This window comes from Anopheles funestus, chromosome 3RL (assembly GCF_943734845.2).
Source record: "Anopheles funestus chromosome 3RL, idAnoFuneDA-416_04, whole genome shotgun sequence".
Taxonomy (NCBI): domain Eukaryota; kingdom Metazoa; phylum Arthropoda; class Insecta; order Diptera; family Culicidae; genus Anopheles; species Anopheles funestus.
This window is the reverse complement of record NC_064599.1, coordinates 59,899,721-59,916,098: the sequence shown is the minus strand read 5'-3', so window position 1 is coordinate 59,916,098 and position 16,378 is coordinate 59,899,721. Positions and strand designations below refer to the sequence as shown.

Genomic DNA, 16,378 nt, shown 5'->3' with positions numbered 1-16,378 from the left:
CGAAAGATCTTTTCATTCGCTTTCTTATATTACAATCTAAAAAGGATAATGACGAAGATATTCAACCAAATGAATTCGTGATTTGTGAATGCATAATTACATTGCTACTGCATTTTTTAGAAGCAAAAAAGCTTTCCAAAAAACGCTTTTTCGAACATGAGTCACCCATCGGAGCTGTTCGGAGTCGCAAGTCACCGGTGTACGCACAATCAAATCATGTTTTGCATGTTAATCAGCACGATTTCTGAGCGGGAGTAAATTATTACTTCACCCACGCTGGCTGCACATTCATCGACTCTAGTGAAGTGACGAACATTTTGATGAATTATCAATTCTTCACCATCGGAAAGGACACGTTTGGCAGATATGACACGACTCTGAGGTCAAGTTCTTCTTGCGCATGTTAAATGCACTGCCATCTTGCACCTTTCCCTGCTTTTTGCGTAAATCCATCGGCAGAGGAACTACCGGTAAAAAGGAAATGAAACCTTCGGTAGCGCATGCACGTGCCATTACCATCACAGATGGGTGGTACACGACGCTAGAAAGGATTTTTGTAGCGCCAAAAGTCCCGCGCAAAGGCTGTTTAACTAATCGCTGCGTTGAATTTTTTATTACAACAATTACTCCGCGGCGGGTTCTTACGCTGATGATCTATATGCGAAGTTGGTAATATTCGCGGCTGCATTGTTTTGTTGAGGCAACCAAGAGCATGCATACATTAGCTTTATTGCGCTAGCTGTCCATGGTTAGTACGGCAACCAGAAGGCGCTATCGACGTCTTCTTCAGACGCACGCAGGCACCCAAGGTGCATATTAATCAGAAAGATTGATTTGCTCACCAATCGTTTCAGGTACAGCAGCGTCTCGGAGTTCTTCCGAATGACTTTGACGCGATTGCACACTGACCTACCTCGACGATGGATTGCCTATTAATGAGATTTCAAAATATAAAAGTCTAGTTATTGTTCAGAATTGCCATCAGTCTTCGCTGGACCGCAAGCGAGTAAGACAATCGAACAACGGAATGCATCATTACGTCGTGCTGCTGGTAGCATTCCTCGCAGTTGCAGTGACTGCTGAGGCACCTTATCCTGCATCTGGATGGCGTCCGGAAGGAGCCCAATTTCGTCTACCGACGGAATACGGTGCACCGTTGCTACTGCTTCAACCCCAGCCTCAGCGAGTAAATGTTCAAATAACACGCGAAAACGTACAATTTGCTGGACGTCAAATTGTCCAGGAGCAGTCAACTACTACCGTTGAGCCAGTAACGCAATCAAGCCCGGTAACAACCTCCACAACCGAGCAGGTAAATAGTGTTCGATCGATCTTCACATATGTTGAAATTTGGATAAATCAGCTAATTGCTGTTGTAAACGATAGGACAATTTGGATCCCTTGAAAGTGCAAGGACTACCATCCGGTGAACGAAAAGACTTCCAGCAGCGTGCGAATCTCCGTCAGCAAGCTGTTAACCGTCCATTGCCCGCCAACTTCGCCCAACGTCCTTTGTTTCCAGTCAGTGGACAACTTCGTGCTCTTCCAGCAGTACGATCAAACGTTTTTCAGCAACAGGTAGTTCAACCTCAACCCCAAGTCCAGCCACAAGCGGCACCAGCCGAAACATACGGACCACCGGAACAGGAAGAAGAGCAGCAGCAACCGGAAGAGCAACCGGTTACGACCGAACAACCGCAAGTACCGCAGGACGAAAGCGAAGATGATTACGATGAAGATGGTGGACGCACGGTAGTTGCTGTCTCCAACTCGTTCTCGGGCCAGTACTATATACTGTCTCCGGACAACACTTTGCAGCGCGTTGTTTTCAGCACCATGGTTACGGATGAAGATCGCCAGGTGAATGGATTTTCCGCTCAGCTGAAATATTCCCCGGTAGATCCAATTCGCGATCCAGTTTACACGTACGATGAACAGGGACAATTGGTTCGGATCTACAAGAAGTGAAATGGTTTGATGGCTTTTATGTTCAGTGCTTTGTAGAGTATTTTCATGGCTTTATGCATATATATAATATGTTTTTCTTTTGTAATGAATAAAATGTGCAATCGATAAAATTATGCAAACTTGCACTTGTTGACAGTCGTGTCGCTGTTCTGCTTTTCAACTTCACAACTACCACGTATATACTGACTTATTGACATTGCACCATCAAAACAACTTCGCGTGTTCCGGAACAGCCGTTTCTGTTTGCCGGCTAGTGAATCAAGTTTTTCCCAATATTGTGCGAACACAGATTTAAGCATGGAAGAGAAACAAACCAAAAAAGTCCTAACAGAGCAAGAACGGCTCGAATTAGCGACACAATTGGATAAGGACCTGGATGCCTTCATCAATTCCTTGGAGAAAAAGCGCTACACAGAAGGATGGCCCGAAGATCGCTGGGAGGAAGAAATGGCAAAGCATCCCTTTTTCATGCAAAAATCTCCCGAACCGGGCGAAGAACTGAGTCCGTTAATGGAAGGGCTGCAGCAGCTAAAGTACGATCCGCAGGAAAACACCGAACAAGAGCTAGCCGATACGTACAAAGAGGACGGAAAGTTCTACATGCAACACCGCAAATTCCGGATGGCCGTGATGAGTTACACAGAGGCACTCCGATACAAGGTTGGTGATGCGTCTTACAAAGCGATTTTGTACAATAATCGCAGCGCCGCCAACTACATGCTGAAGAATTACCGAACATCGCTGCAAGATGCTCAGAAAGCGCTGGAGCTTAATCCAGACTACGAAAAGGCACGATGGCGAGCGGTTCAATGTGCTTCCGCGCTCGATCGTTTCGAGCTGTGCGTGGAGCTCTGCGATACGGTACTGCAACGTGATCCTACAAACAGTGCTGCGATCGATATGAGAAAAGCTTGCCTCACACGAAAAGCTGAACAAGATCGTGATTCACGCAAGGAAGCTCGCCAGGAGCGGGAAAAACAGCAGCAATGGGAACGCCTCGTGGCTGAGTTACAGAACCGAATGGTAAAGTTTGAGGAACGAAATGCCCTGGAGGATGAGCGTAAACTCAAACCACGGTTAGCTCCTTTGGAAGATTTCATGGTATCTTGCGATGAAAATGGTGTCCTGTCTTGGCCAGTAGTATTCTGTTACCCAGAGTTTCATACGACTGATTTTCAACAGCAACTTTCGGAAACTACAAAGTACGCAACAACCCCACTTGACATCTTTTGAGCAGGTTATGTAAGAGATCCTTTTTTTCTTTCTTTTGCAGAATGCACGAAGCACTTGAGCAACTGTTTGCGGAACCGCTCGAGTATGACAAAGCGGGAGTGTACCGTGCAAGTAAAGTAAACGTGTATTATGAAAACAGAATCCTTGGTTTCGCTTACATGGTTGACAAGAACAAAACGATCCGAGAAATTGTAGCGGAACGATCGTTCGTCGTGTTTCAAGGTACACTTACGTTTTACATAGTGGTAAAGGGATCCAAACAGGAGGAATCTTTCGTTAATCAAACAAGGATACCACTCAAAATAAATTATTGAGCTCTCGTTACGACTGAGGATAAACAAATAAAATTACTTTAACGTTTTAAAAATCAGCACATTCCATGTTTTACGGCAATATATGTCGTCTTTTCTGTTGAAATAAATATACTTAAGATCAATTTCGGATATCGTAGAAAGAAAACAAATTCGTCGCCTGTTAGTGAATTACACATGGGTTTTTATTCATATTTTATGTTGCAATATATAATATGCATGCGTTTTAAGGATTACTCTGAAGAAACTTTTGCTCAGAAGTAACAAAAACGAATTAAAAATTTGGTTGCTTTTTAAAAAGGGTTTCAACGAAGGACAAACAGAATAAAATTTTACCGGCACTTGACCATTTTGATAAATTAAAGATAAAGGAGGAATCATGATGAGCGATACATATGTTGGAACTTAGGGAAAATACTAATGTGCTGAAATTACTGCTATCTTACGACTGCGACATACGACGCATTTTGGGATGGTGAATAAAAATGACAAATGAATTATGTGTTAAATTTTCTACTGAACAAATATGATTCGTACAACAATGGAAGGATACTTAAAATGGAGAAAAGCAATAAATTAAAACTGTCAACGGAAAGGTATGTCAATTTCAGCTCAGTATAGAAATGTTTAGTAGATGTACTAACGTGATGATAGCCATGAAACCATCACACAAATAGGAAAAAAAAGTGTACTAAAGACCTGACAACGTGTACGCTTTTCAGCTTTCTGAAAAACGCGTACACAACTGTTGGTTTGTATGAATTTTCACAGCATCGTGACGACGATCACACTCGGCTGGCCTCCTCTCATTACCATCCTATCAGTTTACTTTCCACAACCATCACCCAAACGACAAATACGACAGGAAGGATGTAGGATGTGTGTGTGTGGCGTTAGGTTGGGGAAAAGAATTTCGTTTCTTTGATTTGTATTGTTTTTCCTCTCTCTTTTATCAACCGTTATCTGTTTGTAATTTCTACGTTTGTAAGGTTTCTATTACGTGTTATCCTAACTGTGGACACAAAACCGATCATTAATGTACTAAATTATTTTGTATAATTCAGAGTTTGTTGGTAAAACATTTCCCGGCATTTTCTTCCTTTTTACACGTTTTTTTTTGTATTCCACATGGTTTCGTAACGCTTTCGAGACTGTATATTTGTGGTTGATATTCAACGTCTGTTGTTTGTTTCAAAAAGCAACATATTTAATATTACGATTTGTTTTTCGTTAGCTCTGTTCGGTTGTATTGAGAGAGAAGAAATCCACTCGGCTAATGGGAAGGAATTGTACACTTGAGACGTGAAGTTCTGTTAAACACGTGTGTTCAAGTACGGAACTACACGCGTGTGCGTTCTCATCCGGGAGTTGTTGTTTCATTGTTGCTTCAAAAGGGCAGCAGAAAAAATACTACAAAATTCACAACAACGAATTCTTTGCCGTTCAACTCTATCGTTCTCTGTAGCTCGTCCTAAATTCCACACTACAATGGCCCTATTATCGATTTCTTGGCATTACCACCGCCGTCCTCATGATCCAGTTTGTTATATTCCTACTGTGTCTGGTTGGTGAGCTTATGTACGAATCGAATTCTGCATGTTTACCACAAGATGTTTGCATTTTATATCTTAATCCTTCCGGCGAGGACATATTGATTGAGATCCTATTTTCGTGCTCTCTCTCTCTCTGTTTCTTTTTTGTGTGGATCCGGATATACTTTTCTTTTCTCACATATAAGCGTATTAAACTTTTTTCCGGTTCCTGTCCTCTTCGTTCCTACTTCTTTCGTTCGGTGCTTTTTAAACGTGAACGTGGCTTGTTTTTTCATCAATAGCAGTTTAATGTTTTACCCTTGCCATTACACATTCTTGAAGGAATTTTCCGCATCCTTTTCTTGCCTTTTTTGTGTATGTGTGTTTTTCATCTTGAGTGTTTATTTTTGTTGTTGATGTTTTTTACATATTAACTTTAAATATAAAATATCACAATGGTACATTTTTTCTCGCCTCTCGAGTTCATTCAGCGTTCTAGTGTTTTCACAAAAATATATTTATATTAATATGTTAATACCCTGTGGAACAAAAAACAACACGGAACGTCGGAACACAGTCACCTCTCTCATGGAGACACACGTGGACATTCTTCAACATTACATTGCTGACACGTGCTAGTAGTGTGTGTATGCGAAGGTTTCTTTTACCCTTCGAGCGCTACACATAGATTCTCTCGGAAAATTGATACAATCGCCATCAATGGTTATGTTCAGATTTAGCAAAATTAGTTCATTTATGTTATATACCATTATCATGTCGATGCTTCATACACAAATATGAACTCGTTTGGTGTTTCGCTATTTGTTTTTGTTTTGAGCATCATTGAAATGGTGATCAACACGATCATCACGAGGGAAAGGTACTTTTCTTTGCGGTATAAATATTTCAACTTAACTGCAGGCGATTGTTTGGAATACATAGTAAATTCGATATTATTCCCTTGTCTTTCCCCGGGGAACATTGCTCAGAAAGCGGTTTTGGTTTTACGTCAGATTTGATCTTTCATTTCTCTAAACCAATTGAGATCAGACGAGATGCAATTTACTTTTGAATAAGAATTGTTCTTTTCCGCTTTTCCGATAATTATTGCGTTGCGTACTAACTGCAGAGAGAGAGAGCAACAGCACGTTGCTCTATTCATTGTACGCACAATCGCAAAACAAAGTATGATTCATGTGTGTTCCGTACTATTTATGTTTCACTTAGGTTGTAGGCTCTGTTATATGCTTTTGCGAAAGTTTCGTAACATATTTTTCTTTTGCATTACATCGTTACGACATGTTTTTGTTTCCTTGTTCCTAGGTTCATGTTTTCGCTTGATTTTTGTTAAGATTCATGTTTACAATTTTGTTATTGTTCTTGTGTGTATTTGTTTTTTTTTGTGAAAACCTTAATCGCTTGCTTCTTAACTTCAGAGACATGGGAATAGCAAAATGGCTGCTTTGCTGTCCCGTTTACTAACAGCATTGTGCACTCTTTTACCTTCCATTCGCTAAATGTATTATTGGCGATATCTTACGCTTTTTGTTATGCATGCAAAATACATCTTATTTCACTACCATCATTCTGCTGGCAAGTTTTCAGCAGAGCAGCATACACACACAGCCACACACCTACGATGTAATGTCTAAGGACCTTTTTTTTCTTCCACGTGTGCAACTTTTTGCACACGATGATCTCACATGTAGTGCGCCGTAGTACCCTAGAGCTTGTGTCCTTTTTCAGTCCTGCTATCATATCTGGATCTTTCTTCTGTTGAATTTGTTAACGCTCTCATTCATTGTTTTACTGTTTTGTAACGTTTTTTATCAGTGTTTGTTGTGCTTGGAAAATTAAATCAATGACATACCCAAATATGCTGCTCGGGCCATTCTAATATATAGAGGTTGGGGGTCTTTTTTCTTGTCCTAAATGAAACCTGATGATTTCTTTTATTTTTTTTTGCAGAAACGATACCAACAAATGTATTATTTTTATCTATTTTTTGCAAAATGAAAAATTTCGTATGATTTGTTGTGGTTTGCTAAAGCTTCTAACAAACATGTTCGCTTATTTATCACATTAAATAGAATCAAATATTCTAATTCGTTCCTTTTTGATGAAAATTCTATTTTTGCTACGTTGTGTATTTGTTAAGTCTTCTATGAATGTTTAGCTATCCTCTGTGTATCTGATCTGAGAGATGGGGAGTATAGGGAAGTGCTTAATTTTCAAGTATTAGAATAATTCGTTACATCTCCCAACCTCCGTTGAATGATTTTAATAATTGTTTTACCGGTCCGGACATTATATATTTGCGTGACCGTTTTTGTTTTGATCGATTTAAAAAGCAAAACTTAAATCTAATTCATAAAAATCAACCCCATTAACCTTACAAGCACGCGAATAAATGTGGCTCAGAATAATGTAAAAGAAAAAAAAACATTGATGGATGGCGCGCGCCAAAAGATCTTCTCTTCTCTCTAGTGTTCCAGCTGTAGTGCAACGGAAGTTCTTCTCAAACGTGGTATAACATGCGTTATTTTAGCTGCCAACTGATCAAGCTGATGTACTACTGTATTCCGTGTGGTTGTTCAAAGAACCGAGCGTTGTTTCGTTTCCTGTCAACGAGATGAATTTGACTGTTTCACCACATTTTCTGTTTTCTGTTTTCCCTTTTACTCTCCTGAACAATACATTCGATTAAATCGCTCTCATTCGATCGTCGATGGATGCTTCTAAAAGTTCATAAGAAAGAAAACCGTTCATCAAACTTGTTCGAAATAATGTGGTTATGTAAACTTTTACGCATCTGATTATAGTTGTAAAATATCCTTTAGCCTTTTACAACGCTACCTGTTCCATCTAAGACATTAATGTTTCGTACTTGTTTTTGTTTCTTCTCATAGCAATTGGCGCAACGTATTGATTATATGCGTAGATAAAGTGGAACATGTGCTCCGGTATGTTTATCCCAAATACCAACGACCATTTAATGAGTGTGTAAATACACTTAATATTAGCTCGAAGCAACAGCCATCTTTAGCTGATAAACGACAAAGAAAATTACGATTTTTAAGAGATGTGTTCTTGTGTTTTTTCGGGCTGTATCCGTTACCTCAAGTGTGTCACTGAATGTTACTGAAATGGTATGTGGAAGGGTTTACTACACACTTAACCTGGCTTCTAACACGTATGTCTTTTTTTGTCGCCCACTGGCACATACGAACATCGTGATAATTTTAAATTCAATTTTTTCGCTTCGAGTAATTATCTTAGAATGTGAGAAAAATTGTTTGCAGCTTCACCGTGAAGTTATCGTTGGAAACATATTGTTCATGGTATCATTTTCAGCAGATGAGCAGATTTGCCTAACAAACATTGCGTTTCTTCATAGCGCACACACAAAAACACACTTACTTAGTTGCTATGTAGGTTAAGAAAATAATGTATCATATTATCATGTATGATTAAGTATTAGCAAAAGAAGGTTACAAATTTATCGAACGACTTGTTTCATTCTCGACTTCTTTCATGTATATTCCGTTTTCAGTGGATTGCTCGACAATTGTTTTGAATGTTTCATTTTAGTTCCTACGTTTATGTTTGCTTGGTTGCTAATTCAAACACGTTCCTTTTATATACCTTTCAATTCGCTCAAGTTTCGCATGAAAGAGCTGACGAAATTACTATCACAACAAGTTATGTTTTGTTTATGTCGGCTTTGTTTGGCTTTGTTGTCTCAATGAGTGTTGCTTGTTGTGACGATGCTCAATAATACCTCTTTTTTGTTTGTTTGGACGATTAAGCTTCATGTTTTAGGGGAGTTAAATTAGCATTCTTACTAGTTTCGATAGTTGTATTTGTTTTTCTAAGATCAAACGCGTCCGGACACTTTCCGTGGATTCCTTTTTTTGTTGCAACGGAACTGGAACGACCCTGCGCGCGTTCGACAGTTGTGTTATGTTTTTCGCACAGAAAATCAATACTGGTATACTCACATCACACACCACACCATGCTGGGGCTGTCGAAAAAGGAAACATTTCGAAAGCATGCCCTCATTCAGAGTTACGTTTCATAGACAATCTGGCAAGACTAAAGAGATCTGTGTTCTTTAGCAGTGAGCGCAATACAACGATCAATCGATCCCCTTTTCCCGAGCGATCCATTTGCTAGTGTTGGGATTTCGCACAATCCGTACGTATGTAACTCGTGATCATTTGTCCAATAACAACAACATTACGGCAGGGACCATTTAATTCTCTCTCTTTTTGTTTCATTTTATCAACCAAAAGCGCACTTTTTTTAAACCCAAACTATAGTAGAATCTTATGTTCATGTTTCATTTTCTTTTTTTGTTCATTTCCCTCCAAAAGAGAGGCGAGCATACATTTTTTTTAGTGGAACAATGCAAATCACGACCATTGTAGAATAATCGTATGCCATGTTGGCATTAGCAGTGTCTGCTTTACAGTTACGTTTGCATAGTTACGTTTCATTTTGCCAAGTAAAAATGGTTAATCATAAGAGATCTGCTGGTTCAAGGGCAAGACAAAAACAAAAGCATTTACACCGGTGCTTATGCTCGTATTATTTGTTCTGCTTATAAAAGTAATGATTCACTTCCACCCATGCCTGTTCTACCGCACAGCTTTTGCTGTTGACGTGTGGCTTTGTTTGCGCTGCTCCCATACATCGTAACGCAGCGCAGGATTCTGTCCATTCTGGCGTTACTGGATGAATGCAACACAACTCGGGGACAGCTGATTTACCGGTGTTGCATTTCATGAAACGTATGCTATCTGCATTAAAGGTTGGTGGGATTATTCGTTTTAGGATTTTATCCTACGTTGTTGTAGTACATTAGAAAAGGTGCGTATTCGAATTCGGTTCAGTCGGTCGGTGATCCTTATTCCACGGAACAACATTCACCGGTACTCTCTATTTTACGATCTCAAACCCAGTCTATCACATGATTCTCTGTACGAGAGAACACATGCTGCCATGCGTAAGAAACACGGTGTAATCATGTTTCCCTTACAAGTGTTTAGCTCACAGGCACCGAATACTTAAAATAATACGTGAAACTTTATCTTTCTCTATCGCCCGCCCTCTCTGGTACAACTAATGCTAATTCCGCAAAGCCCAATTCGGTAAAATGGTTTAATTTTGCCTTTGCACTTTGAAGAATTTTTATACGCATCATCTGGCCAATGATTGATGTTCTTATAGTGGTGTTTAAACACAGCTTCGGCTTACTATTCATACGAAAAAATGAAAAAAAAACCCACAAAAACCCAAATCTCTGTTGTACGGATTGTTTTTAATTTTACCGACAAAAGAAGCGTATTACTTTGGCCTACGTGAGCTAAATTAAACAAATCACACAACACTCTGGGCGTCCCGTCCGGAGAGTAGCATTGAATAAGGAACACGAGATTCGATCACAGTTTACAGAAGGCATTTGGTTTTTGTTAATGTGTGAGTTATGACATTTCCCCCATTTGTTTACTATTATTTGTAGAGATCCCACGCAGTTCCCCTAGAACTTTCACTATCGTGTGGCGCCAGCGCACTTACATTCCCCATTACGCTTCGACGTTAACACACACGATGTCTCAGTAAGACATGAGAGTTATGCTTAGGGAACATTGAACTGCTTCCTATTTTGTTCAGATTGCTAATCCTTCTAAATAGCAATGTCATGTGTAAACGCTGCCTTCTCCTTGGGTTTTACTTTGCCAATCTGACTAGATAATGCGCGAGGCTTAGTAAAGCATAGCGTAGCAAAGTCAGACGCTCGTTTCGTTTCATTTCAACGTAATATTCTTGGCGCCGTTTCATGTTCAAACTCATTGTTCAAATACGTCTGCTGTCAGAAAACGGTTGCGACTTACACACGCTAAATACATGTAATAGATTTTAGAAAATATAAATGAACGTTATAGAACGTAAAAACATAGTTTATCGAATTGTTTATCGTATGCTTTCATAGCTGCACTGTAGCATCTTGTAATTGTTCTAATCTCCTTGTGCAAAAGAGATTCGGCTGTCGCGCTTCTTTTGCATTTTGTTCCACCATCATCAGGTTTACAGGTACGCACTTGACTGGAAGTTTGGAATATGTTTCTTACTACTTCTGAGGCCAACATCGTATGTGTCGGAGTGTAAAGGAATGTATCTGTTCACTATTGTAGGTGGTTTAAATAACAAAAACGAACGAGACGAAAAACCAGGACGCTTATTATGCCTTGAACTGTGTCCTGCGTCGTGTAATTACAATTGTTAAGACGATCACAAAAGTTATGTATTGTTTTTTTTGGCTAACACATTTCCCAGCAGACTGTAAGCAGTGGTTTTACTACTTTTGGGAGAATACTCTAGCAAGCATTCGTTAGGATAATGATGCGTTTTGCTTGTCGTAACGTTATGCAACAAATGTGGCTCGCCATCTCTTTTCACACGTTAAAATAAAGTTCCCTATCAATATCAGTTTTCCCCATTATGATCCTAACATTGCCGTACTGTTTGGATTTTTTTCTTCTTCAAATCGTTATACTCATCATGAAACATGTTACAACAAAACAAGAGATTCAATTCTGTGATTGTTCCGACAAACTTACAAGGCATTAAAAACCGGGACTGAATGCCTAAACAAAATGTTTGTTTCTCTTTGTCGAACAAAAAAATACCAGAATACTGCATCCGGAGACTGCACATCCGAAAGTGTAGCAAAGGTAGTCTGGTCCAGAAATTTGTTTAAAAATAAATCCGATCCAACACTGCGGGATCATAACGAGCTGATTTAATTCTCCACCCCACCCCACCCATTGTTGTTAGAGTATACGGGAATGATTAAACCGTTGCTACATTTCCCTAAAATGCTTTCCACTATAACAATCAGCTTTAGTATTTTGAGAGCTTTCGTATCTTGTTTGGTTTGGCGACTCGTTTCGTGCAACAATTGCGTGACATACCACCGGTTCCCATAGAAGTTCGAATGATGACCGTTCGTTTAACAAAATTGTGTTCTATTCTACTGCCGTTTGACGTGGAACGATCGTGACATGTTCAAACAGCTCCATTAACGTACAAACAAACCGTAGTTACAAGATAAAGGCGCAAGCAAACACATTTGCTTGCCTTATACGCATTTACGGTTACCAATCTAGACTATAACTTGTTTGTAGTAATAAAGGAAAATTAAGGACAAAAATTCAAATTAATGTATATCGTATATACTCGTTCCGCAATCGCTGCTGCCTCACTTTCTATCTCTCTATCTCTCACTCCTCCTGCGCTCTTCTTTTTTTCACGCCTGCACTCACATCTATGTGGCAGCGGTGCGTACACGAGTTAAAAGTGTATCATCGTTAGCTTCTCATATAATCATTTGCAAAAAGGTTATATATTGTATAGTATATGTTCTTGCGATCAGAAGTTTCAGCAACGTAAGTTTCGTATCTTCCGGTTGAAAAAAAAAACAATCAAGGAAACTGCAATAATATTAATAGTTGGTTTCGTAACTATACCGGTGAAGCAAAACTTTGCACTGCAAGTATGTCAAAAAATGTTCACCTACTGCTTCTCCTAATTTGAGATACTTTCAATAAAATCGCTACGTCAACGTCTTGATCGCGCAGACAGGTTCGCGTTCGATTTTCTAGATACTATTATTGGTTGGATAAATAAGGAAGATGCTAAAAACTAACCTTGCTTTCTCTCTCCGATCGTGTTAAGGGATGGTGTTACGCGAAGACGTGAAGTTTCACATGTTCCGGACACTTATTGCTGTACCGGCGGAACGACTGGGGCCGCCTGGGCCTGCGGTGGTGGCGGTGCAGCAGTTGCTGCCGGATATGGGTAATAAGCGGCGGTGGCAGCTGTTATTGGGTACGATGCCTGATACTGCAGTCCACCGGTCGGATCGAATCCGGTAAAACCGGCCGGAGCCGCCGTCGGTATGGTTTGCCCGGCAGCGGCAGCAGCGGCGGCCGCTGCCAGCTGTGGATACTGATGGCTCGGATTGCCCGGTCCGGCAGCGTAGCTATTGTTGTACTGCTTCGGTGGATACGTTCCACGACCGTTATTCGGTTTCGGTGTGCCATCCATGTTGAACTGGCCACCGTTCGGGTTGTAGCGGCCGCCCGGCTGCGATCCTGGCTGCATGCCTCCAGGACCTCCCTGGTGCGTCTTGCCCTGGTAGAAGCGCATGCCACCACCGGGTGCAGCTGCGGCCGCACCACCCGCAAACAGTGCCGTGTAGTCGTCGAACTGTCCCGGATAGATGTTCTTCGGGTGATAGGCACGGATCTGTGCCTGTGGTGGTTCGTACATTTGCTGACCGGAAGCGGCAGCAACCGCAGCAGCCTGCGGAGACTGAGGCGAGTGGGATTGATAGCCACCCGGGCCACCCATCATGACCGGTCCGTTCGGACCCTTGTTCCAGTTATTCTCGCTCCGGTACATGCCACCGTCGCGGAATTTATTCGGCATTCCACCAAACTTGTTGCCACCGCCCATCGGACCGTTCTGCATTCCACCGTACTTGGGCGGTCCACCGAATCCACCACCACCATTGAACGGTGGTCGACGCTGATAGCTGCTCATGCTGCTTCCACCACCATAGCTGCCACGTGTCGAGTAACGCAATCTTCCGCCTTTGCCGCCCGGTGCCTGCTTTGCCATCTCGATCAGCTCTACCGTTGGCTGCTGACCGGCCTCTTCTAGCACCGACAGCAGTTCCCGTGCCTGGCGTCCGTTGTTTGGTGTGAAGAACGTGTACGCTGTTCCGTACTGCGAGCAGCGTCCCGTGCGCCCAATACGATGAATATAGTCCTCCGATGAGTTCGGATAGTCGAAGTTAATAACGTACTTGACGTCTTCCACGTCGAGACCGCGTGCCGCCACATCGGTCGCCACCAGTATTGTGCTCTTGCCATGCCGGAAATCTTGCAGCACGTAGTCACGCTCGGTTTGGCTCTTGTCGCCGTGAATAGACGTGGCCCCATAGCCATCGCGCACAATGTTTTTCAGCAAATCGTCCACCTTCTTCTTCGTCTCGACGAAAATGATGATCTTGTTCGTCGCATCCGAGGTGGCAATTTCCTTCAACAGTTTCAACAGCTTGCTCTCCTTTTCGTTCTCTTCGCACACATCTACAATCTGGTGAATGTTGTGATTTGCCGCCAAGCTTAGCGATCCAATGTTAATCTGAATGTAGTCGCGCAGGAAATCTTCCGCCAGCGTTTGTACCTCCTTCGGCCACGTTGCGGACCACATCAGCACCTGCCGATCCGGACGAATCTGCTCGACAATCTTACGAATCTGTGGCTCGAAACCCATGTCAAGCATTCGATCCGCTTCGTCCAACACGAGATACGTACAACGGCGAAGATTAGTGATGCCTCGCTCGAGGAAATCAATCAAACGACCAGGCGTAGCAATTACCACCTCAACGCCACGCTCCAAATCGCGCACCTATAGTGGAAGAAAAATAACAGTACAAAAATATCACACATTAGTTCATTCGTACTCTAACAATAAGAAATAATAATATTCACATTATATTGCGTACTTGAGTACGTGCAGTACGATAACGAAAAATTATCGAACATCGAACAACAACACACATATCAGTATACGAAATTGTTCACACACAGTTTAGAGGCGATTGACAGCCAAGCCTCAAAAACACTTTTCTAAATACCTACTAAAAAAAACACAACTTTGAAACAATTCACTCACCTGAGGTCCTTTCAGTGCACCTCCGAACACGCACGTGTAGCGAATGTTGGGCTTCGAATGGTTGCCAAAGTCCCGAACAACAGTCTGAATCTGCTGTGCGAGTTCACGAGTGGGCGCAAGTACCAAGACAATCGGTCCTTCTCCACGGCTAAGCGGCTTCTGATGCGAGATGTGTACCAAACCTGGCAGCATGTAGGCGAGCGTTTTTCCCGAACCGGTCTGGGCAATGCCAACCATGTCGCGACCACTCAGCGCAATCGGCCAACCCTGCGACTGGATGGAAGTCGGACGTGGGAAACCCTGCTTCTTGATCTCCGTCATCACATACTCCGGGAAGTTACCCTCCTCGAAGTTCTGACACGGATGCGGCACATTGTTACCCATCACAGTGATCTGCATCTGTTCGCGGAACGTCTGAACTTCCTCCTGTGCTCGGGCCATCACATTCGGGTGCGGCACATAGAAATCCTTCTGGAACGGTTCCAAATTTTCCCACATCGGCTTCATCAGGTTCTGTCCCGGGTACTTTGCCTTCAGCGACTGGATCTTAGCACGGTCGTCCTTGTTGAAACCGTTGTAATCCGAGCGCGGACCGAACCCGTTGCGGCTTCCCATGCCACCTCCGTAGCCCATACCCATACCTGGGTTAGAGTTCTGGTACTTCTTCGGACCGCCGAACGTGTCGAACGGTTTGTCTTCGCCGTACGGCTTACTGCCACCGGGTCCATACATTTTTGGGCCACCGAAGTCTTTCTTTGGCATGAGTCCACCTGGCTGGCCACCGAATGCACGGCCACCACCGCCAAACTTGTTGAACCCTCCCGGGCCAACGCCATTGATCGCGTTCTGCTGGTACATCGGTTTAGGACCACCGAACGCGTTCGCGTTGAACGGGGGAATTGACGGTGGGCCTTGCTTGTTCATGAAGTGTGGCGGCTTAGTGCCGGGTTGCCCAACATAGAAATCGTTCTTCTCCGGACGCGGTCCACGGAACCCTCCCTGATGCGGTTGTGCTGCGCCTTGGAACTGCATGTTTTCCTATCTGCTGCGCTCTGTTCGATTCGTTTAGAAAACAGGTACTTTTGCAAAAATGGCTGCTTCGGGAGATTTTTTTTTTTATTTCTAAGCCGTCACTTGTGCGCAATCGATATAAAATGGGACTCTGCTTTGGGGCCGTCGTCGTCTACAACTGGATTGCTGCTCTCTTTTCTATCTTCCTAACTAAACGCTATCTGCTTCTCTGTTTCTCTGCCTTCGCTAATTATGTACTGCAATGGCGGCGATATGGAAGCAAAGAAAAAAAATCTTGTAGCTGTAGAGCGTGCTAAGCAAATTTTCACGGCCCGTTTTTACTTACGTAAAACTTCGCTAATTATGGTTCCGCACACTATTCCGATACTTTGGCGTTTGGGCTGTAGGTTTATCGGATTTTTACAGCACGGGACACTGGAAATTATGAAATTTTCCAATTTTTGTTCACACCATATCACGGAACACCTTCACGGATCGAAGAGAGAAAGCAGAGAGCGAAAAAAACCTGAACGAGTTGTGGGTAAAAAAACCACGAAGCTGCTGTGGTGAATTAC

The 16,378-nt window shown here is 42.3% G+C and overlaps 3 protein-coding genes across 4 annotated transcripts; 2 read left to right on the top strand and 1 right to left on the bottom strand.

Moving 5' to 3' along the window:
• The first annotated feature begins 970 nt into the window (after positions 1-970).
• Positions 971-2,087, top strand: LOC125768411 (putative mediator of RNA polymerase II transcription subunit 12). The gene is made up of 2 exons (XM_049436033.1): positions 971-1,312; positions 1,387-2,087. Exons 1-2 carry the CDS (start codon positions 1,028-1,030, stop codon positions 1,966-1,968), a joined length of 867 nt encoding a protein of 288 aa, XP_049291990.1. The 5' UTR covers positions 971-1,027; the 3' UTR covers positions 1,969-2,087.
• Positions 2,088-2,154: 67 nt separating this feature from the next.
• LOC125768399 (DNA polymerase interacting tetratricopeptide repeat-containing, protein of 47 kDa) lies at positions 2,155-3,576 on the top strand. The gene is made up of 2 exons (XM_049436004.1): positions 2,155-3,170; positions 3,242-3,576. The coding sequence occupies exons 1-2, from the start codon at positions 2,266-2,268 to the stop codon at positions 3,513-3,515; spliced, it is 1,179 nt and encodes a 392-aa protein (XP_049291961.1). The 5' UTR covers positions 2,155-2,265; the 3' UTR covers positions 3,516-3,576.
• Positions 3,577-3,675: 99 nt separating this feature from the next.
• On the bottom strand, positions 3,676-16,338 carry LOC125768355 (uncharacterized). 2 transcript variants are annotated; one of them, XR_007418884.1, is made up of 4 exons: positions 16,150-16,338; positions 14,793-16,060; positions 12,758-14,525; positions 3,676-7,782 (listed from the first exon to the last, which is right to left on the bottom strand). XR_007418884.1 is itself a non-coding variant. In XM_049435885.1 (3 exons), the coding sequence occupies exons 2-3, from the start codon at positions 15,822-15,824 to the stop codon at positions 12,831-12,833; spliced, it is 2,727 nt and encodes a 908-aa protein (XP_049291842.1). In that variant the 5' UTR covers positions 15,825-16,060; positions 16,150-16,338; the 3' UTR covers positions 3,676-12,830. The 2 variants fall into 2 exon arrangements, 1 of the variants encoding a protein (XP_049291842.1); XM_049435885.1 differs by having other exon boundaries at positions 3,676-14,525.
• Between the last annotated feature and the right edge of the window lie 40 nt (positions 16,339-16,378).